Below are 22,688 nucleotides of genomic sequence, written 5' to 3'. Positions count from 1 at the left end.
GCACGCGCGCGCCTCTCTACAGAGAGCGAGATCGTGGAGAGAGAGAGAGAATTTTTTCTTTTTTTCTTTTTTTTGTTCTTTTTAATTTTAACTAGTTAATTAGTTTAACAAAAACGGTAAAATAACTTAAAACTTGATAATTAACAAAAAAACCGTAAAATTTGATAATTAACAAAAAAACGTATATACGGAGAGGGGGCGGCGAGGGGGGCGGCGATGCGCGCGGTGTTTTTTTAGGGATCGAGAGGGGGCGGCGAGGGTTATACATGTGTGTTGTCCTCGCCTCCCTCTCCATGACGCCGTCGTCTGCCGCCCCGTCTCGCGCTCTACCGCGACACCCTCTCCCACCCCTTCCTCGCCCCCTCCTTTTGCCACCGCCCTTTCGCCACCGCCACCGCCACCGCCCCCCTTCTTCACTTAATTAATTTGTTTTTACTACATGTTTTCAGGACTGACATAATGGCGGACGATAGAGCTGACCCGATTATGGACAACTATGATCCGGACGGTGAAGCACATATGTTCGGCATCATAAACGGCGATATTCTATATGTGCCGACCGGACAAGAATAAGATGATATCTCTTCTTATCTGAACCTTGACGGTGAAGATGAAGGGCGCCGTCAGCAAGATGATGCCGAACAAACGTCGATAAACGACGATCTTCAAATGGAAGTAGCAACCACCTCCGGCGCCGAGGTATATATATATACATTGAGCCTCTGGTGATACAAACTAACTGATTTGAATAAATATGTGTGTACTAACGCGCGCGACTCTCTTTCTTATTTTAGCCCTCGGCCGGATCGTCGAAACAATCGAGTACGTCGTCAAAGCGTGGCGCAACCAAGACGATGAAACAAGGAGAAACATGCACCATCGAGGTTGTCGACAGTGCAACCGGCAGGCCGCTGAAGCCCCGCAAGAACGCCACCAAGTTTGTAAACCAATGCGGAGCCATTGTTAGAGACAACGTCTCGATCACCGTCCAGGAGTGGAATAAGCCAAAGAAGGCACGAATTGCTGGTTTCACTTTTGTCGATAAGAGAACAAAAAAAGATTGCTTCAAGAAGCTTATGGAACATTTCGTTCTACCTCTGGAATACAACAAATTCGATGAGGAGGGTAACAAGATTGAGGAAAACAAGGAGAGGAGGAGGCTAGTCAAACAGTTCGCTCTTCATAAGATGGCCGACGCATTCCGGAAATTCAAGCAAAATCTAGCCCATGACTTTGTCAAGCAGAACAAGACTCCGGATTTCAAAGGATAATATGAGAAACTGAAACGTGATTGGCCAGAATTTGTGAAGCAAAAGAAATCGGAGCAGTTCATTCAAATATCGAAAAAAATTAAGGAAAATGCGGCTAAGAAGGAGTACAATCATATTATGGGGCCAGGAGGGTATCGCCTTTGGGAGCCTAGGTGGGAGAAGATGGAGAACGAGCTGAGGGCGCGAGGAATCCGTCCAGGTACGGAGGGATGGGACCCAAGGGCCAAAAGCTGGTGGTACGGGCATGGGGGAACGCTGAACCCGGAGACAGGGGAGTGTGTTTACCGGGGCAAAATAATTAAACCCACCCAAGCCCTTATTGACGCAATGAGGGATGCTCAAGAGGGGAAGATCAAGTTCAACAGAGAGAACGACGCGCTGACAAAAGCCCTCGGGAATCCTGAACACGGAGGACGTGTACGAGGCATGGGGCACATTCCGTGGAAAATAGGGTTCCCCCAGAACGATGACCCGTACGGTTACAGAAGCCGGAAGAGAAAGATGGATCGGGAAGCAGATGTTGTGGCGCGGTTGGCATCGGAAATGGATGTGATGAAGAAAACCGTGAGTGTACTAGTAGCCGAAAGAGATGCAGCTCGGGCGCAGCATGAAGATCATCCAGCGGATCTCAGAAGCCAGCAGCGGAGAAGCAGTGTGGCTTCCACGGAGGCCCCATCGGCTGGTGCAGAGGCACCAACGATCGAAATTACTGCACCGGAGCCTCTGGTGGTCGAAATTACTGCACCGGAGCCTCTGGTGGTCGAAATTACTGCACCGGAGCCTCCTCGCTACCCCGTGGATGATATAAAGGAGATGAAAGAATGTCATCTGTATTATCCTATCGGGAACATGTCCATGAAGGTAGCCATCGGCAGTGCTTTACCATGTTTACCTGGAGCACTCCACCACAACAACCCCATTCAAGATGGCTATGCTCGTGTCACGGTGGAGGACATAGTCCAAGGGTTTGAGGACCTGGAGATTGACATTGCTACACCTGAAGGGGAGAAAAGACCTGGAGATGTCAAGCGCCATTTCATTCTATGGCAAAAGAAGTTTATCAAGTTTCCAGGCGAGGCGCCAAGGACAACAAGTCCACCCCCCTACGGTGGTGGTGGTGGCGGCGGTTCACCTACACCTCCGTCACGTCAGCCGACGCCCCCAGTCCACAACGTCCGGCGGGTGATCAGACGCCGCCCCCCAGTCCTCGTCCGGCGGGTGATCAGACGCCGCCCCCCAATCCACCTCTGGCAAAGAAGCAGAAGCAGTCCTGGATTATTAACCCGGACCCTTATGTACCTAAGACCACAAAGGTACCGGAGCCATCACTGAAGCCTCTCCCCACAAGGCCTTGGGAACATAGTGCCGAGGAAACTGCCGCGGCCGCGGCTGCTGATCATGAGAAATGGAAGGCGGAATGCAAGAAGAAAAGAGAGCCCGAGCCCAAGCCAGTATTTTCTGATGAGCAAAAGAAGTGGGCTAAGTCATTTTTGAGCACACCGTCCCAAGCCGCGAAGAATCTGCCTGACGACTATGCACGTGAACTTCGTAGGCAGGCACTCATGTTGAAGGAGAAGAAAGAGCGGGCGGAGAACCAGGAGAACAAAGCCTTGGAGGAGGCCGAGAAAACGGAATTAGAAAGTAAAAAAAGCGGGAAACGAGTTGCCCAGCTCGGGGAACAAAGTAAACAATCGATTGCCCCGCTTATAGTGAAAGCCGCCGGTCCGGATGACCCCGATATCATAGCGGCTGCGGCAGCACATGGATTGACTGTAACGAGTGCCAGAGAACAAGCGGCCAACTTAGGTATTACTCTTCGTGAACTGTTAGGCCTTGATGAGGCGCCAGTGAAGGAGGTAGTAATTACATATGTGAAGAATGGGCCTCTCGTCGAGCCTGCGCAGGAAGAGGATCTACCTCCACAAATAAAAGGTCTGCTGAAATGGTACAAGGGTTACATAAAAAATAAAAACGCCAAAGAATATATTTATGCGGAAGTTAGATATGAGCATCACTTCAAACATTACTATGTACAAATTCATCTGAGTGAATTGTTCCAGCTTTTCAATCTGCGCGAGCTCGACAAATCTATCATCAGTTGCTACGTTCTGTAAGTGATTTATTTCTACCCCATCTCGTTCATATTGCCTGCACTATATATATGTCCTAACTATATTGTTGTGTCCGCTATTATACATGTAGAATGAAGATTAAGGAATGCAGAGTAAGGAACATCCATGATGTTGGGTTCATTGACCCACACATCGTTAATGGATATGTGTTGGAGCATCACCCCGCCGACATGGAGGCAGACCTGTGGCAGTTTCTTACAAAGCAGGAACTCAAAAGTGATATTCTATTTCCTTACCATTTTGGGTGAGTGTTTCTGTCTTGAGCACATTCTCTTTTGTTTACTCCATGCATGGTATGTGGCCGGCTAATCGATGAGTTATGCATGACGTACTGTGCATGTATCGTGTCCGCAGGTTCCACTGGATTCTGCTAGTAATTAAAGTTGACACCTCAAAATGTCTCGTCCACGACTCTCTGAATAAGGATCCAAAGCTTTGGGGCGGCATGAGAAGAATGTTGCAGAAGTAATTATTTTCATTCATTTGCGCTCTATATCGATCGGCCTATTTCGTTCATTTCCTAATATCAAGTAACTAATAACTCTCTTGTTCATTTAATTTTCTTTGCCTCGTAGGGTTTGGAGACGGTTCGTAGATACAAAGGTCGGTGAATTCAAAAAAGAGCTAGAATTCAAAAGGTCAAAGGCTAAGAATGGTGAGGATATTTAGCCAGCGGGGACCAATCTATGTGCATACTATGTCTGTGAGATGATCCGGAGATACACCTCTGAGCGGCGGGTTCCGAGTGATACCAATGCTCAGAGGAATAACCTCCGGATGATGCTTAGTCCAGAAGCTCGCTTCCGACCACTTCAAGAGGAACTAGCTGGATGGTTCAGGAGGGAAGTCCTTCATCCTAAAGGAGAACACCATTACGAGGACGTAGAACTTTATATGCATTAAATTATGTATGGAAACTTGTTCAAAATTGTATATGGTCATCCGATGATATTGAATATATATTGTATATTCCTCTTGAATGCTTTTTGGTTCTAATTTCAAATTTGTTTGAAATTGTACATTCATATGCATGTATGTAGTACCGTAGAATATGTGAAACTCCTTCAAAAATAAAATAAAGCACAAAAGAAATAAAACAATACAAATTAAACAGAAAACAGGTTTAGGGGGGGGGCTAAAACCCTAAACCTGCGGCGGCCTTTAGTCGCGGTTGGCCAGAAGAACCGCGACTAAAGGTCCTCCGCCCCGACGGCCGCCTGGCGCCCACGTGGACGGGCCTTTAGTCGCGGTTCTTAAGCAACCGCGACTAAAGGGGGGGGGCCTTTAGTCGCGCCTGTTTGGTCGCGGTTGCGCAACCGCGACTAATGGCAGTTGCGAACCGCGACCAAAGGCCCTTTTTCCACCAGTGGGTCCTGAACCGGGAATACATTCCCGGTTGAATTCCACCTTTACCTATATCGTGTAGCCATACGTTAGGTCACACCCGGCACAGCTTATTTCCACGTTATGCTTTGTGATGCTATGTTTGCTTTATATTTACTGTTTCTTCCCCCTCTTCTCTCCGGTAGACCCTGAGACCCATGCTGCCCCTGTGATCGACTACGTCAACGACGACCCCTCCTTGCTAGAGCAACCAGGCCAGCCCCCCCCCTTTGATCATCTCGATATCGCCCATTCCATTCTATCATGCTTGCATTAGATTTTTCTATTGTTATTGTTTGCTCCTATTCTGATGCATAGTCTGCTTATTGTTACCTTACCTGCTTTCCTAAACTGCTTAGTATAGGTTGGTTAGTGATCCATCAGTGACCCCCCACCTTGTCCTTGTTGCCCCTACTTCATCATTGAAGACCCGATCAACGGGATCGAAGACCAGGCCCCCGGCACCGCACATCACTTTCCCCTTAGTTGCTCGACACTACTGGGTTACTATCGAGTGCCGAGGGTGAGACCTCTACGACACTTCTGATGTTAACCCTGTAGTGTAGCTATTCGGTCGTGGTCATCGAGGGTGATTTCCTCTTTAACCACTTCCGATACGACTCTGTCATGCAGCCCCTCAAGTGTGGACATCGAGGGTGATTCATCTTACGTTCACCTTGATGATTACATCGAGTGGAATTCACCAGGGGTGATTCCTCAGGTTTTCCCCTTGATGTTTAGACACACAGCTACTATGATTGCTATGACTTTACACCGATCCATGTTACTAGAGACGGGTTGACACTGAGGGGTACCCGCGCGAGCATAATTGCGAGTGATGTGGAGGCGGGTTGACCTGGAGGGTACCCGAGAGTTGAATACGAGGCGTGGCCGGGCATTCTTAGCCCTTGCCGCAAGTCCTCGAGACGGGGCGACGGGGTCACATGTTTCGTGAGTCTCTGCTCGTGACCGCACTACCAACACACTAACGGTTTGGATATTTGATCCGAGGGGCCTCTGGCCTGATAGCACTAACCATCACGTGTGCATAGTATGGGCGTTCTGCGTCGTATACATCAGCCGAAGCTTAATAGACGTCAGCGACTGAGCGGCGCGCGCTGGGTTGGACTGGTAAGCTCCTTCCTTTTTTAAGAAGGTAGCTAGGTCTGCTCACCGGCCGCCCACGCAACATGCAGGAGTTCCCAGGGAGATGGCCCATGACCCCTGGGGGCATAGGTTTAGTCCGGCGTGCTGGCCTCTCTATTAAGCCTAGGTCGGGTTGCGGCGTATTGTTTGACCGAGGCCGGGCATGACCCAGGAAAGTGTGTCCTGCCAGAGTTAAGCGAGCATGGTGGGTAAGTTGGTGCACCCCTGCAAGGAAGAAAACATCTATCGATAGCCTATCCTACGGTAACAGACACTTGGAGTTGTATCCCGATCGATACAACTAGAACTGGATACTTGTGATGAGAATTGGATTGTGATGAGGTGATAACTGGATAGTATGGCTCTGGGATTGCTTTCTCACAGGGAGTCGAGAAAGGATCTCTGGCCGAGGTTGATAACACCACTACTACTTTACTTTATGCTACTCTACTCCCTCCTGTTTGCTGCAAGATGGTGGTTTCCAGAAGATGCTAGTCTTCGATAGGACTAGGCCTTCTCTCTATTCCGGCATTTTTGCAGCCTAGTCCACATATACAGCCCCTCTTTGATAATGTTGCATATGTAGTGTAGATCCTTGCTTGCGAGTACTTTGGATGAGTACTCACGGTTTCTTTGCTCCCCCTTTTCCCCCTTTCTTCTTCTTTCCGGTTGATGCAACCAGATGTCGCAGCCTAGGATCCAGACGCCACCTTTGACGACGACTGCTACTACCAGAGGGTGCCTACTACTACGTGAAGACCGCTGACGACCAGGAGTAGTTAGGAGGCTCCCAGGCAGGAGGCCCTGCCTTTTCGATCGTAGATGCTTTTGTGCTGGCCTTCTTAAGGCAGACTTGTCTAACTTATGTCTGTACTCAGATATTGTTGCTTCCGCTGACTCTTGTGCATCCGAGCTTATGTATTCGAGCCCTCGAGGCCCCTGACTTGTAATATAAAGCTTGTATTATTTTAATTTGTGTCTAGAGTTGTGTTGTGATATCTTTCCGCGAGTCCTTGATCTTGATCGTACACATTTGCGTGTATGATCGTACACTGGTTTATAAGCGTCGTCCTTCCTTCCTCATCATCCCTTCAGGAACATCCGATAAAATTGGAACGATACAGAGAAGATTAGCATGGCCCCTGCACAAGGATGACACGCACAAATCGAGAAATGGTTCAATTTTTTTCGAGATTTTGCGCTCCGGTCCCTGTGCATTTTACAGCTACGCCCTTGGGCCATCTTTTGTTGCCAGGTCTGTTGGCTCTCTTTTGAATCTTGATAGGTGGTGCATCAATTAAGCGAAGCAATTTAGACCCCTTTCTTTCGATTTACTCGGCGGCATGACTTGGTTTCTCCAAACCTCTGGACTGGTGGTGAAAGATTGCAAGCCTGCGTTGTGTGGGGTGATGCCCAAACTGATGTTCCTCTAGCATTTACTAGATCCTCATTTCTAGCGGTGAATGGTTATTGCAGTCAAAAAATAGTTTAGCGACGAGGCGGTGCGGGGCAACACCCACCGACCGTGGGGAAGGGAAGGGAGGAGGTAGGTGGATATAGTGCGACAGTTCGGTGGATGGTAGACTTGCGTGTGATCCACGTGTGGGGAGAAGAAAGTGGTTGAGAGGATTAGGACGATGATCCAATCATCCATTTGCATCTGGTGGCTAAGATATTAATCTTTTCCAGGTGCCCGAGGTGTAGACCGTCCCTTTTTTTTTCTTATCCTCTCCTATAGTGCTCTATTGAATCCACTTTCTCGTCCCATTGGCTCTCGTACTCATCCACCTAGCCCGCGGTCGCTATCTAGTGCCCTTGACCCACCTCGCCATATTGTCATGTCACCACCGACCATCAGGCGACGAACACCACCCCAATGAGAGGGCACTGATAAATTCACGTAGCAATAGTTACCGTCGTCCTCATTTCCACCCCTGCTAGGCTGCTACCCTCTTATATATTCACTTTATAAGGTGCACATGTCTTTCGATATTTAACTTTGATCCTTCAATATATAGACCAATAATTTATGAATCATGCTCCTTGTAATTACACCCCCTCTATTTCAAAATTTAATGTGTATTCATTTTTCAAAAAATCAAACGTTTCCATGTGTGACAAAGTATAGCAAGATATATCAACACCGACCATACTACATAAATAAAATATAAAAAATACATTTTGTGAAGAATCTAATGTGAATGATTTGGTATTGTACATACTGATATTTTGTTCCCAATAAACTTGGTCAACAATCAAAATTATAGAACTTTGATTTCTAAAAAGATTAGCATGCCTTATATTTTGAACTGGAGGGAGTATAAATTTAGTGGTATAATTTTTGTGACACATAACAACATTTCCTTCTTTTCTTTTCTTTTGTGGGTACACATAGCAACATTTCCTTGGTTAAATTCATGGTTTAACTTGAATATCGAAAAATGCGTGCACCGTTTAAGCGAAGGCGGTAGAAAGAAGTGTTGAAGATTAGGGACCAGTGGTTCATTCAATTGAATTCTACATGACAAAACACAAAGACCGGCTATTTGTAAAAATGGATCTTTTCGTGAACTATATGAATTTTCCAAGGAAAAGACCATGCAACGGAAAAAGGAAAACTTGTCCAAGGTCAAAAACTCACGTTTTGGAACTGATAAAAATGACGACCAAATAAGCGAAGAAGAACTGTGTCCGTCACGTGGATATTCTGGTTTTGGTCGCTCTTATCATGTACAGTGCAGAGTAAAAAAAATTGATGTGGAGTGCAGAATTCAGAAGAGGAATCCGCATCCCACGTCCGTCGCGTATAAACCTGCCACTACTTTTTTTTATCTCTGTTGAGAAACGTAACCTGCCACTGGGATAGGGCCCTGGTCCGGTATGCGTTCTCCAGTTCGCTTCAAGTTGGGCCAGTCGAGGAAGAACCAGGCGGCACGCAGATGCGGCCCACTGGCCATCCCGCGGTTCCTGCGGCTCGTGGGAGACAGCAGCGCACCGCAGCTAGTTTAGTACCACATCGGTTAGCGAAGGAGCTCGTGACCGGTTTATAAGCGTCGCCCTTCCTTCCTTATCGTCCCTTCGGGGACATCCGATAAAATTGGAACGATACAGAGAAGATTAGCATGGCCCCTGCGCAAGGATGACACGCACAAATCGAGAAATGGTCCAAATTTTTTTGACATTTCACGCGCCGGTCCCTAGCATTTTACAGATACAACCCTGGGCCATCTTCTCCTGCGGTTGTGCCGCTGTGCATTTTCCTTTGCAGCTACGTCCTTCCACGCTTTCCTTCTCTTCTATCCAAGCCCTTGGTCTTCAGTACTGTACTTTTTCATGCTTTTTTTTCATTTCTGTGGCTCCTTTTTGGGAGAAGCATGTTTCACATCTATTTGTGCGTATATGTTCCTTTTTCTATCTGATTGATTGTTAGTATACCGGTTAAATCACTACTCTTTGCGTGCACGGTTGGCAATGGTAAACTTTTTTTGGCCAGCTCGTTGGATCGCATTTAAGTCGCTTGCCTTAGTATACCTTGCCCTATTTACACACCATGCCACCCCAACGTACTTGTCCTAGATGTTTTTTACAACGTAATAAGTTGTAATATGATTGTCTCCTTGTTCTTGCAATGAACTAAATATAGTTTCATTGTCGTTATTATGAACTTTTTATATATTTTTGTGTTGTAGAAAAGTATTTTGACCCCACATGCCCATGTTGAAAATCCTTGCTCCGCCACTGTCGTTGTCAAAGGCCACCGGAGCGGCTCTTTGCCGCCAGCTTTGTTATTTTCCCGGTGATGGGGCTTGGCCCTGCCACCAATCTCTAGCAGTTGCGAGAGAAGTGAGGACAAAGAGGTAGGAGGAGACAACTATTGCCTTGTCGCTTGCAAAAACCATGTCTATCTTCTTGAGCTATCCACCCGGTGATGATAAAACACCATGAGTAAAATCATGCATGTTGAGTCATCTCATCATAATGAATAGCATGAGTACAACTGCATGCTTGATGCGTCGGCCAGTGATTTTGAATTGACAAGCCCAACAGGCCGGTCAACAAGGAAACAAAATTAAGTAGAGGAAAAAGCTGGATGGGAGGTGAGGGCGACAGAACAAACTCCCTTTTGTAGAGATTACACACACAAGGTGAGTTACGTAAATGGGCCGATCGGATATTGCCCAGACTGAGTTGCATCTTGTCGAGCCCAAGCTTCAAATGAAAACAACTTTCAGATTAACATAGAATTAGGAAGGAAACCCGGGTGGGTTTTTCTAATATTTGTTTACAAGTTTTCCTTCTCGCTTGAGTGTGTCTGGAGAAAAATGCTATCATTTTTTTGTTCACAGGGTTTATCAATAGTTCCATGTGTGCACAAAGGATCTAATAGTTGTTAGCTAATTAATCAGCCACATTTGTATCTCGCTTATAGCAAGACAGGCGGTCGCGCCGCCTCAAGGGAGACTCTGGTGGGCGACACAATAAGATCGTGTTGGTTTGTTATGTGGTTCTGTTTCCTTCTTCTTTTTCTTTTATTTTTATTTAAAAAAAATCTAACTACATATATTTCGAAAAGTTACTTACTCAACTTTAAAAAATGTTCACCACACATAATATTTTTACATGATAGTAAAAATATGTCACATGATTTAAACAAAATGTTCAGACCATGTAAAACAATTGTGTGATTTAAAAAAATGCATACCATTAAAAATGTTCATGACATTTCCAAAACAAATAACGTGTTTAACAGGTACATATGTTCATGATGTATTTAAAAAATGTTCAATGTGTGTTAAATAAATGCACACTCTGTACTAAGAAAATGTTCAGTGTGCATTTGATAAATGCTCGACATATATCTAAAAATGTTCTATATGTATTAAAAAATATTAAACATGTGTATAGAGAAATCGAAGGTGTTTTAACAGAGAAAACAAATAAGGAATTGAACAAAAGCAAAAAAAGAATAAAAATAAAAGGAAGAAAACCGGTAAACTAGTAGGAAAATATTTAAAAGGAAAATAAAAAATGGGCAAAACCTTCACAAAACCGAATGGACGATCCCGAAAATCACCAGTTGTTCATATAGCTTTCTCCAAACCGGTCATACAGTTCATAAATAGCTCCTATTGGACCGGCCAAGTCAAATTGTCGTTGAAGGTAAGAGGAGCATATGTCTCGCAATTAGCGAGACATAGCTGTCGGAGAATTAATATCTGTTGGATGTGGTAAGATTGAGATCAACTCAGACAAGTCAGAGGTTGTCTCAGCCTTGAAAGATGGCATTTCTTTCTCAGTAGCTATATTTAGTGAATGTTATTTCATGGCTTTAGACTTCACTCATGTTATCTACCATCATTGTAATAGAGAGAATAATCACGTAGCTCATGAACTAGCTAGGATAGTTAGGTTTTCTCTTCCTAATGTATGCATGGATTCACCCCGTGAAGTGATGATTATCCCTGATTGTAAATGATGATTATTCATAAAAACAAAAACAAAGATCGTTTTGATTGAAACAAAGAAGGAGATGATTGTCAAAAACAAACGCACGCAAGCTGCGGAAATGGGCCGGTCGATATTGACCAAACTAGGGCGCATTGTGTTCATCCCAAGAAAGAAGCATTTGCGCTACATACGGATAGTGCCCCCACGCTGACTATTTCTTGCAGGCCACTCCCATTGAAGGGTGTAGAGTAGTTGGGCCGGCCCATTTTCACGCACAGTTAAACGAAAAAGGAAATGGGAAAATGGGAGAAGCGGGGATCAGTCTCTTGTCTCCTAGGAGAGGGCTCCCTACGCTAGCCGCTGCGCTAGTGTCTTGCACGCGACAAGTTGTTGGCGTGATGTGTACTTGAGGCAAACGACGCCGGTTTTTCCATGGTTTTCACTTTTTTTCTGTTTTTTCTTTTTGTTCTTTGACATGGGTTTTCTCCATTTTTTGTTTGATTTTCATTTTTATTCTCAATTTTTTGGTTTATTTTGTTTGTTCTTACTTTGTTTATTTTTTCTCCATTTAGTGTTGAATACTAGGGTTGATGAAGACTCAACTAGATGGCGAGTCGTTCGTCGGCCCGATCTTTCACGATACTGGCAATAGCACACGAAATTCCGATCGAGCAAATATGCAAGACCGTAAGATCAAAAGAAACTAGCGTTGAGTAGATTAGATCGGCTCCACGCGCAGCAGCAACAAAATCCCAATGAATCAGCAACGAAGACAATATTTGGTGTCCCTCGACATAGGACGTTTTCTGACTATTATTGAACTCACGATGAAACCAAACTTGACCTTCTTTACACGGCGTATCCCTGCTTTTATAACGTGCGCGCAGGCACTTCTCAACCGACTCCATGTAAGCGAATCTGAAACGGACTCTCCTATCCAAACAAAACAAGATTTGACTAATTAATACTCCGGCAACGCTGATCACCTTCCAACTAACCTAGACTTAAAACGTATACGTAACTAGTACTTGTGCAACCTTTGGACTCTACTATAATACCAAGCTAACAAAACTAGTATTTCTTGTGCCGACCGGATCACAGCTTCTTCGGTGGAGTCCTAAAATTTGGTTTAACTTCATCTTGCGGTGGAGAAATCTGAAGTATCATAGAACCAATCTATATATATGAAAAAGCTTCTAAAATACCAGCTTCTTTCCCTTTTGGAACTGTCACGGTCAACTTCTCATGCATCGGTGTAACTTTAATATTTCTTGGACGAGTGACAGTAGTCTTGGCATAGATGGTCACATCATCCTGCCCCTCTTGAAATGAAGCCATCCTTGGCTTCAAGATACCTTTAGGGATCTTACAGACATCGTTCTTGATTGCACTAGAGAACATCGGCTGTAACATACGTCGCCTTCCAGAGTCCCAAAAGGAATAAGTGTTGGACCTCCCATCATGTGTAGCTCGATGATCATATTGCCATGGCCTCCCCAACAACAAATGGCATGCATCCATTGGTAGAACATCACAGATAACTGTATCGATATAATTGCCAACCGAAAAATTGATGCGCATCTTGTGAGTAACTTTCAGTTTGCCCGACTGATATAACCATTCGACACAGTGTGGTTGTGGGTGCTTCCAGGTTGGTAAAGCAAAAGCATCCACCAAGTCCTTGCTGACTGCATTAGTGTAGCTTCCACCGTCGATGATCAACTTGCAATTGGTGTTGTTGATCTTGCATTGAGTCTGAAAAATATTCCAACGCTGCCCCTTATCCTCAATGCGATCCTCTTGCACACGCTGCACCATTAAGGACGGATATGATTCAGCAGCTTCAAAACTAGCAGTCACCTTCTCAGCATCTTCAAATTTTTCACTAGAAGTGTCAAAAACTGCATCTTCATCACTCGCGGATGCATAGCCATCTTTTGTGAGCAATACTCTCTTCTCATTAGGACATTCACGCTTCATATGTCCCCTTCCTCCACACTTGAAACACTCTATGTCACTGGAACGATTGGTCGACTGTGCACTAGAATCAACCCTCGACGGTCCTGATTTTGAAGCATTCTTTTGCACGGAACCATGAGGGCGATTTGATGTTGTCGTCCTCGAGCTAGGACCGATATCCTCACTCTGATGTTGGGAGCGTCGCCATGTGTTCAAAGTGGTACTGGGAACTGTGTTGACTTGGCGCCGCTTAATCTGTTGTTCCGCATGCACAGCTTGATGCACAAGATCTTGTATGTTGTAGTAGACCACCATCTCAACACGTTCCTGCACCTCGATATTTAGCCCGTTAAAGAAACGTGACATGGTCGCCTCCGGATCCTCCATTGTCCCTGTACGTATCATAAGCAATTCCATCTCCTTGTAATATTCATCAACACTCAAATTACCTTGAGAGAGCCGCTGCAACTTGTTGTACATATCTCTTTTATAGTGCTCAGGAACAAAACGACGCCTCATGAATTCTTTCATACCTCGCCAAGTTGTCGGGCGATGTCTTGAACGACAAATTTGATTCCACCAAATTAGCGCGTAACCGGTAAACTCAATTCCAGCAAGTTGAACTTTCTTCTCCTCGCTATAACGATGGGTATCAAAAATTTGATCAACACGCATCTCCCACTCCAAATAGCCTTCTGGTTCACACTTGCCGGAGAACGAAGGATTGAAATTTTTATGCGCCCAATTCCATCATCCAAAGGCACACGCACAGCTTGACCAACTCGGTCATGCACTCCACCACGAATGGATGTTTCGGGACGAGGCTCATAGTGTCGTGGTCGTGGCGCGTACCCCGCGTGGTCAATGCCATCACCGAAACCATCATCTCCAGCATGAGGGTGTGCCGCCAGACGGCGATCATGCACGCCAGCATATCCGTCGCGAGCTGGTGGTGCATAATACAGTGGAGCAGCCGGAGCAGTCTGTGGTGGTGCAGAAGTGGCTGCCGGCATATTGATGATGTCTGCCAAACCATCGAACCGAGTGATCAGGACATCTATCTTTTTGCCGAGCGCATCATGACATTGCTTGATGTAGTTGCATGTGTGGTCAAAACCATCCCGAATATTTTGAGGAATATCATCCGCATACACTGGACGCACTATTTCCTCAGAATCAGCAGCAACCTCGTCACCCTTGTCGGTCGAGGTTGACATCTTAATCAACACAGTACCGTGAACAACCTTAGCTCTGAATACCACTTGATGAAGACTCAACTAGATGGCGAGTCGTTCGTCGGCCCAATCTTTCACGATACTGGCAATAGCACAAGAAATTCCGATCGAGCAAATATGCAAGACCGTAAGATCAAAAGAAACTAGCGTTGAGTAGATTAGATCGGCTCCACGCGCAGCAGCAACAAAATCCCAATGGATCAGCAACGAAGACAATATTTGGTGTCCCTCGACATAGGACGTTTTCTGACTATTATTGAACTCACGATGAAACAAAACTTGACCTTCTTTACACGGCGTATCCCTGCTTTTATAACGCGCGTGCAGGCACTTCTCAACCGACTCCATGTAAGCGAATCTGAAACGGACTCTCCTATCCAAACAAAATAAGATTTGACTAATTAATACTCCGGCAACGCTGATCATCTTCCAACTAACCTAGACTTAAAACGTATACATAACTAGTACTTGTGCAACCTTTGGACTCTACTATAATACCAAGCTAACAAAACTAGTATTTCTTGTGCCGATCGGATCACAGCTTCTTCGGTGGAGTCCTAAAATTTGGTTTAACTTCATCTTGCGGTGGAGAAATCTGAAGTATCATAGAACCAATCTGTATATATGAAAAAGCTTCTAAAATACCAGCTTCTTTCCCTTTTGGAACTGTCACGGTCAACTTCTCATGCATCGGTGTAACTTTAATATTTCTTGGACGAGTGACAGTAGTCTTGGCATAGATGGTCACATCAAGGGTGCACCCTACTTATAGGGAAAAAGAGCCAGGGTTTCTTTGCTTTTTTCCTCTCCAGGTTTTTTCATTTGTTTCTTCAGTTTTTTATTTCCTTTTTCCTTTAGTTTATTTTGTTTCCTTTTTGGTTTTTTGTTTGTTTCTCTTTGTTTTTCATTCTGTACTGTTATATACATGATCAATATTTTTAAAATCAAATTCTTAAAAAATAATATACTTGTTCAACATTTTATATACACGATAAATATTTTTTCAAATACTTTTCAATATTTTTTTCAAATACTTATTCAACATTTTTATATACATGACCAACAATTTTTCAAATACTTGTTCAACATTGTTTCAAATAGTTGTTCAACATTGTTTCAACTTTATTTTGAAGAGTTCGTTTGTAATATATATATATATATATATATATATATATATATATATTGAAGTATAAACAGAATTACAAAAAGAAATGAAAAAGTAAAACAGAAAATGTAAAGAAAAAACAGGAAAAAGAGGTTGCGGCCTCCCGCGCTCGCGGGCCGGCTCAGCTCGCTCGCCCCTTCAGCGAGTCCGAAGCCAGACTCGCTCAAGGCGAGACATAGGCGTGCCCTGGTGCCCCGACCACCGCACACCATAGCCACGCCGGCCGGAATCCTCCTCATCCCTCCAACTCCAAGAAAGTCTCTTTCTTCCCATGCCGGATCTCTCTCCGTCGCGCCGCCGCGCGCGGAGTGGGGGACTGGTTCGAAGCAAGAGATAGGAAGGGCCCGAGCATCGCCGGGGACCGGAGAGGAGGGGGAAGATGGAGGAGACGCCGCCGTCCTTCCGGCGCCGTGGGAGACCGAGTGTGCAGCGGAGCGGCGCAGAAGGAGTGAACTGCTACGAGGTTAAGTCTGAATTCATGCATTTCTTTCAGAAAGCATGTGCAGTTCTTCATACTACTATTTCTATCTGAAACTCAATCTGTGGTTTACCCCTAATGTTTGTTTGTTGGCAATTTGCAATTGCCCATCATGTTCTGAATGGCACGCATGGTGCTTGGCATAGTTTGATTTTGACAAAGATACCAGGGCCATAAGGTGAGCCTCTAACAAAGGTACCTGAAACGAAACCTTGAGGGCAACTGGAAACGTGTATCAAACTGTGGGATTTTCTTGAAGGGTTCTCCCCGCTGAAAGTCTGAAATCCAACTCAAAGCCTGTGGGATTGGCTACTGGTTCTGCGCTCCGAAGTCGGAACTAAGGCCCAGTGCTGTGCTTTGTGGTCAACTCCAAAGTCTTGCATATTTCTGCCCCCTCTTGGCCTGCATATATATCTAGTGCAAGGTCTCTGTCAGTCAAGTCCACAAAGTGTCTTGGAGGATAACATTATATATGCCCAAGATTAGTGCTTAATGCTGCAGTCATGGTCCAAGTTTGGTCCTGGAACAGCATGTCACTCATGAGCGAGAACACCCTTTCGTCGATTCAGAGCGGGGAGGGTGATGCATTGAAATTAACAACATAATATGGTTCTTTCTTTAAATCTTATATCAACACAAGCATTCAACTAGTTTGAAGACGAACGGGCCACTAATTTGGTTACTTCATGGCAACACCAAAATCATGCGTATTTCTGCCCCACTAGGCCTCCATATCAAGTACGGGAGCTTCAGTAGTCAAATCCACAAAGTGTTTGGACCCCAAATCAATATGTTATCTACCCCAAGATCAGTGCTTGGCGGTCAGTCGTTGCCAATGTTTGGTCGTTTGTGCATGTCTGTGGCCATTCTCCAAAATGTTCGTCAACAATTCCACTAATGGTCTCGCGAATAATATAAAAAATGCCACTAATGAAGTTGCTTTGTTGACTAAGCATACCTCCTTGGCCATGGACTAAACTGTGAGCTAGTCTACAGTCTAGGGATGGCTAGTTATAAAGACCGCAGCAAGCAAGGAGCAGAGGAATTCACGGCATAATCTGAAACCCTTTTCTTCCAAATGGTCTGCTACTTGTTATGGAGATGTTTGTTCCTGGTCCTCTGTGGAGTGTGCTCCATGTTCCAGAGTTCTTCGGGCTGTTTCATGGAGGAGAGAGCAGCCCTCATGGATATTCGCTCTTGGCTTGTGAATGCAGAGTCCAAGGCTCCCACTTCTTGGGGAGACGGTGGTGACTGCTGCTCATGGGAAAGGATAACCTGCGACAATACCACACACCGACTGTCTCATCTCAACCTTTTCCAGACCTACCAAGAAAACCTACAGTATTTCGAAGATGAATGTCCGAATTTTAACTTGACGATCTTTTCTTCGTTTCGGGGGCTTCAACTACTGAATTTCTCTGGACATCACGCTTGTTTACAGAATTTCGAGGGTACGTAACTCCTGCTGCATGCATGCGCACAACTCTTCTTTTAATCTTCCAATAATTTTGATTGAAAATCACATCTTATTCCGAAGCAAACATTTCCTCAGGTCTCCAAGGATTGAGTAAGCTCAAGTATCTCGACCTCAGTTACAACAGTTTTCAAGGTGGGGGTATCCCAGGATCTGTTGGCAAATTGGTTTCTCTAGAAGTCATAAATCTCAATGGAAACAACATAGGTGGGACTCTTCATAGTACAGGTACCGAAACGAAAAATATATATTCTTTTTTCAGTTGACTGATGCAATTAATTTGTACTTACTATAAGGCGTGTACAAATGGCAGATTTCAGTAATCTCCGTAATCTGCGTGAATTGCATTTGGGATCTAGTCAATTGAAGGGTAGCCTCCCAGCATCCATATTTGCACTTCCACGCCTTGAGTACCTGGATCTTTCATACAACCTCTTCGAAGGACATATACCTATAAACTTATCTCGGAACTTGCGATTGCGAGAATTGTATTTGACTTTCAATAGATTGAGTGGAGGCCTCCCAACATCCTTATTTGCACTTCCACGGCTTGAGTACTTGGATCTTTCAGACAACCTATTTCAAGGACATATTCTTACAAACTCATCTTGGAACCTCCGAGCATTGCATTTGGGATCCAATCAATTGAGTGGTACCCTCCCAGCATCCGTATTTGCACTTCCATGCCTTGAGTACTTGGATCTTTCATACAACCTCTTTAAGGGACATATACATATAAACTCATCTTGGAACCTGCGAGAATTGCATTTGAGATCCAACCAATTGAGTGGTAGGGTCCCAGGATCCGTATTTGCACTTTCATGCCTTGAGTACTTGGATCTTTCAGAAAACCTATTACAAGGGCATATACCTATAAGCTCATCTTGGAAGTGTACATCATCGCTTCATACCATCCGGTTATCTGATAACAGGCTAAGCGGTCAATTTGATTTCTTCTGGCTAAGAAACTGTGCCAAACTCAAAGAGATAGATCTGTCCAGGAATACTGATTTGGTCATTCAAGTGCAAATGCATGGCTGGGTACCTAAATTTCAGTTGAATACACTAAGGCTCTCTTGGTGTAACCTTGATAAGAGCATGATTACCGAGCCACATTTCCTGCACACACAGAATCATCTGCAGTTTCTCGATTTGTCCAACAATAATTTGCCGGGGAGCATGCCCAACTGGTTGTTCACAAATAAAACCACACTAGTTTATCTGAATCTTGCAAATAACTCACTAGTTGGATCACTAGATCTGATAGGGCAACCACAAACTAATCTTAAACAGGTGAATGTATCATTGAACCTAGTTGAAGGACAACTGCCAGCCAACATTGGTTTCATGTTTCCCCATCTCATAATTCTCGATGTTTCCCGCAACACTATTTCTGGAACAATACCACCAGCATTGTGCAACAGCAGCATACAACTTATGGACCTATCAAATAACAGATTTACAGGAAAAGTACCAGCTTGCTTGTTCACTGATTGTTATGCAATGAATATATTGAAGCTCTCAAACAATACACTTGGTGGCAAGATACTTGATGGGGCTAGTAGCTTCTCCGGTGACCTATGGGCAATACACCTAGGCAACAACAAATTTGAAGGGACTCTCCCTAGAAATCTGTCTGGTAATGTCCAAATCATGGATCTGCATGATAACAAGATGTCGGGAGAACTGGACACTTCCTTATGGTGTCTTCCTTCACTGCAAGCTTTGAGCCTTGCTAATAATGGTTTAACTGGTGGCATTCATCCAGAAATTAGCACATTAACAAATCTTATGATGTTAGACCTGTCAGGCAACTACTTTACAGGACGTCTCCCAAACTGCGACACTATGGTATACCTCACGTTTCTGAGTGTATCGGGGAATTCCCTGTCAGGCTCCCCGGGTGCCTTTTTCAACAGCTCCTACATTACGGCTTTAGATCTCAGCAATAATCAGTTCACAGGCAACCTTGAGTGGGCACAACATCTTTCTCAAGTCAGTGTACTTTTGTTAAGCAGGAATAAGTTTGAGGGACATATCTCTTCAAATCTCTGTCATCTCCAACACTTGAGTATAATTGACGTCTCGCACAACAAACTTTCGGGTTCCGTACCACCATGTATTGGTGGCATTCCATTTGAACCCATTGATCCTTTCGAAAATTGGCCCGCAGCTGGTAGTATTACCTATGGAGGAGGCGAATATGGTGCGGACTTTGTTTATAACAATAATTATGACCTCCCAGGCTTCACCTTCACAACTAAAGGGCACCCATACACATATGGACAAAACTTCTTCATGTCGATGTCTGGCATTGACTTCTCTTCAAACATGCTGTCAGGTGAGATTCCGAAGGAGATGGGGAATTTGAGCCATATCAAGTCTCTCAATTTGTCGAACAATTTCTTGACTGGACCGATTCCTGCAACCCTCGCAAATATGAGCGAGATCGAAAGCTTAGACCTGTCCAAAAACAGGCTGAATGGGTTGATACCATGGCAGTTGACACGGCTATCATCATTGGAGGTGTTCTCTGTGGCATACAACAACTTATCGGGATGTCTACCAGACTCTGGTCAGTTTGGCTCATTTGATACAGACTGTTACAGAGGGAACAACAACCTTCGATCCTGCACTTCCAGTTCAGGTCATGTGGCATGGAATGGTACTGCAGGAAGTGTGCCTGATGATTCTGACCCGATCCTCTACGTGGTCGCTGCCGTTTCATTCGTCTTGGCATTTTGGGCCACTATCAGTTTCGTATTCTGCCATTCATTTGGGCGGCGTGTTATTCTCAAACTGTGGTAGGTAAAGATGGAGAGAGGGCTAGTGATTAACAGCGCTGATGTGTAAACAACACAAGGAGATCACTTTTGTAATCTGCTTTGTCAAGTAAGAATCACTGTAAGAATATGGAATATTTTTTTGTCAAACTTTGTCGAGTAAGAATCAATGTAAAAATAGAACCCTGAATGGTGGCTGCAATCATCAGGGGTTGGATGTTTTTGCTGCCTTTTCTTGTAAGTTCATGGTGCAGAATGGTGGTGTGTAATGTTGAGATTTTGGTGCTGCTTCCTTTAGCACGTATTTTTTCTGAACTGAATTTTCTTTAGCACTTATTTTTTTCTGAACTGAATTGTCTCAAAATGTTTGTGATGGTAGAAATATTTCTTTAGTTGAGGATTTCGGAGGTATGTGCTGATATGCTAAGCTGCAAGATTGGGCTCGATGTACTACATAGCCCCTTTTGTCACTCTTGGAGTCGTCTTCCTCTGCATCTCCTTTACTTTGTTTTTTACTGTCAGCAATGCTGATCTTGTGTCTATGGCTGCTGCAAACTATAGGCGGCGTTTTTCGGTCCGGGCAGTGGCCAGGCCGTCCGTCGGGACGTTTGGGGAGGATTTGAGGGGTCCGGCTGTAGATGCTCTAAGTTAGACATTGCTACTCCCTTCGGTCCATATTAATTGACGCAATCTTAGTACAACTTTATCCAATTTTCAACTGCTATCTCTCAACTGTCAAACATCACTTTTCGTTTCTGTGAACCGTCAGAGAAGTTTACTTGGTGATGATTTGACTGTTCCATGGAAGCAGTTGCTTTGCTAGCTACTCCGTTGACCGTGCAGCGGCCTACGGAATCTTCCGGCTGACGTCTCAGGATCTCAAGTATGTCGCCCTCAGCTGAGAACAGCTTTCCATTTCCAGGTGAGGATGTCTCAGGATCTGACGTGTTGGCAAATTGGTTTCTCTAGAAGTCAAAAATCTCAATGGAAACAACATAGGCGGGACTCTTTTCATAGTACAGGTACTGAAACAAATAAAAATTATATTCTCTTTCAGTGAGGCGTGCCTTGCCGGGAAGCATGCTACTGCTCGTCGACGACCATTGCGTCCAGCCGGTTCATGTGGGCGGCGCTCCTCGCCTCAAAGAACGAGGGGCAGGGCAGACCATCGTCGAATCAACGAGCTCCGAAAGCAATTTCTGAAGGGAAAACATTTCTGAACTACTCTATACTTGTTTCAGGCATAATACTGTAGACTTCCAATACCAAAGCAATACATCAAAAACAGGTGACCAAAAGGTACTCCCTCCCTTCCTAAATATAAGTCTTTGTAGAGATTCCATAAGGTGGACTATATACGAAGCAAAATGAATGAATTTACCCTTAAAATGCATCTATATACATCCGTATGTGGTTCACAGTGAAAACTCTACATAGACTTATATTTAGGAACGAGGGAGTAGAAATTATTATGCTTACTACATCAATCAAGCAACTGCTAGTACTACGTACTCCGTTGACCGTAGGACAATGGAATTCATCTTCCCGCCGGCGTCCTGGAAGAAGGCCGCCACGGCAGCCCACTCCTTCAGGAACCTCTCCTCCACGCCGTCCTTGAGCAGCGCCGGGAAGAAGAGCCGGAACGAGGTGCCCGGCCGCCACGAATAGCCCCACCACCGCCGTCGCCACGGCGCATGGCGGCCTCGCCGCCCACCGCCGCGTGCACCACCCCTCGGCGCCGTACATGGGCCAAAAAAACGGCCATTGGAGTACTCCTAGGCATAAGCAACCGGAGGCTGAGGCGGAGATGGAGCTCGCCTTGCAAGTCTGTAGCCGAGGACGAACTCAGTGGGGCGCCGGGGTTGCGGTGTGCGCCGTCCTGCCGGCGAGCCGGGCCACCAGCCGGAGGAAGGTGTCGAGGAGGAGCACCAGAAGGCGCTGACGTCGGGGAAGAAGCAGAGCGGCCACCGCACTAACAGTGATAATCTGTAAACAACACTGGGAGATCACTTTACTGATGTGCTTTTCCTATTATGTGTGTATTTGTAAACTACTCCCTCCGTTCCGAATTACTTGTCTTAGATTTGTCTAGATACGGATGTATCTAGCACTAAAATGAGTCTAGATACATCCGTATCTAGACAAATCCAAGACAAGTAATTCGGAACGGGGGGAGTATATGTTGCTTCCTTTTGTTGCTTTTGAGAAGATGCA

General features: G+C 45.0%; 1 protein-coding gene and 2 non-coding genes across 3 annotated transcripts; all 3 read left to right on the top strand.

The window, feature by feature from the left end:
* Nucleotides 1-7,017: 7,017 nt before the first annotated feature.
* On the top strand, nt 7,018-7,120 carry LOC123047728 (U6 spliceosomal RNA). The gene has a single exon (XR_006423102.1). It is a non-coding gene; the product is annotated as a U6 spliceosomal RNA (small nuclear RNA).
* Nucleotides 7,121-9,004: 1,884 nt separating this feature from the next.
* LOC123047723 (U6 spliceosomal RNA) lies at nt 9,005-9,107 on the top strand. Its single transcript, XR_006423097.1, has one exon. It is a non-coding gene; the product is annotated as a U6 spliceosomal RNA (small nuclear RNA).
* A 5,020-nt stretch (nt 9,108-14,127) lies between these two features.
* LOC123038912 (receptor-like protein 15) lies at nt 14,128-22,494 on the top strand. Its single transcript, XM_044462296.1, has 6 exons — nt 14,128-14,291; nt 15,823-16,202; nt 17,432-17,668; nt 17,770-17,919; nt 18,005-21,396; nt 21,532-22,494. Exons 1-5 carry the CDS (start codon nt 14,128-14,130, stop codon nt 20,497-20,499), a joined length of 3,426 nt encoding a protein of 1,141 aa, XP_044318231.1. The 3' UTR covers nt 20,500-21,396; nt 21,532-22,494.
* The last annotated feature ends 194 nt before the right edge of the window (nt 22,495-22,688 follow it).

Source organism: Triticum aestivum, chromosome 2B (assembly GCF_018294505.1).
Source record: "Triticum aestivum cultivar Chinese Spring chromosome 2B, IWGSC CS RefSeq v2.1, whole genome shotgun sequence".
NCBI classification, from domain to species: domain Eukaryota; kingdom Viridiplantae; phylum Streptophyta; class Magnoliopsida; order Poales; family Poaceae; genus Triticum; species Triticum aestivum.
The sequence above is the reverse complement of the archived record's forward strand: the minus strand, read 5'-3'. Positions and strand labels throughout refer to the sequence as shown.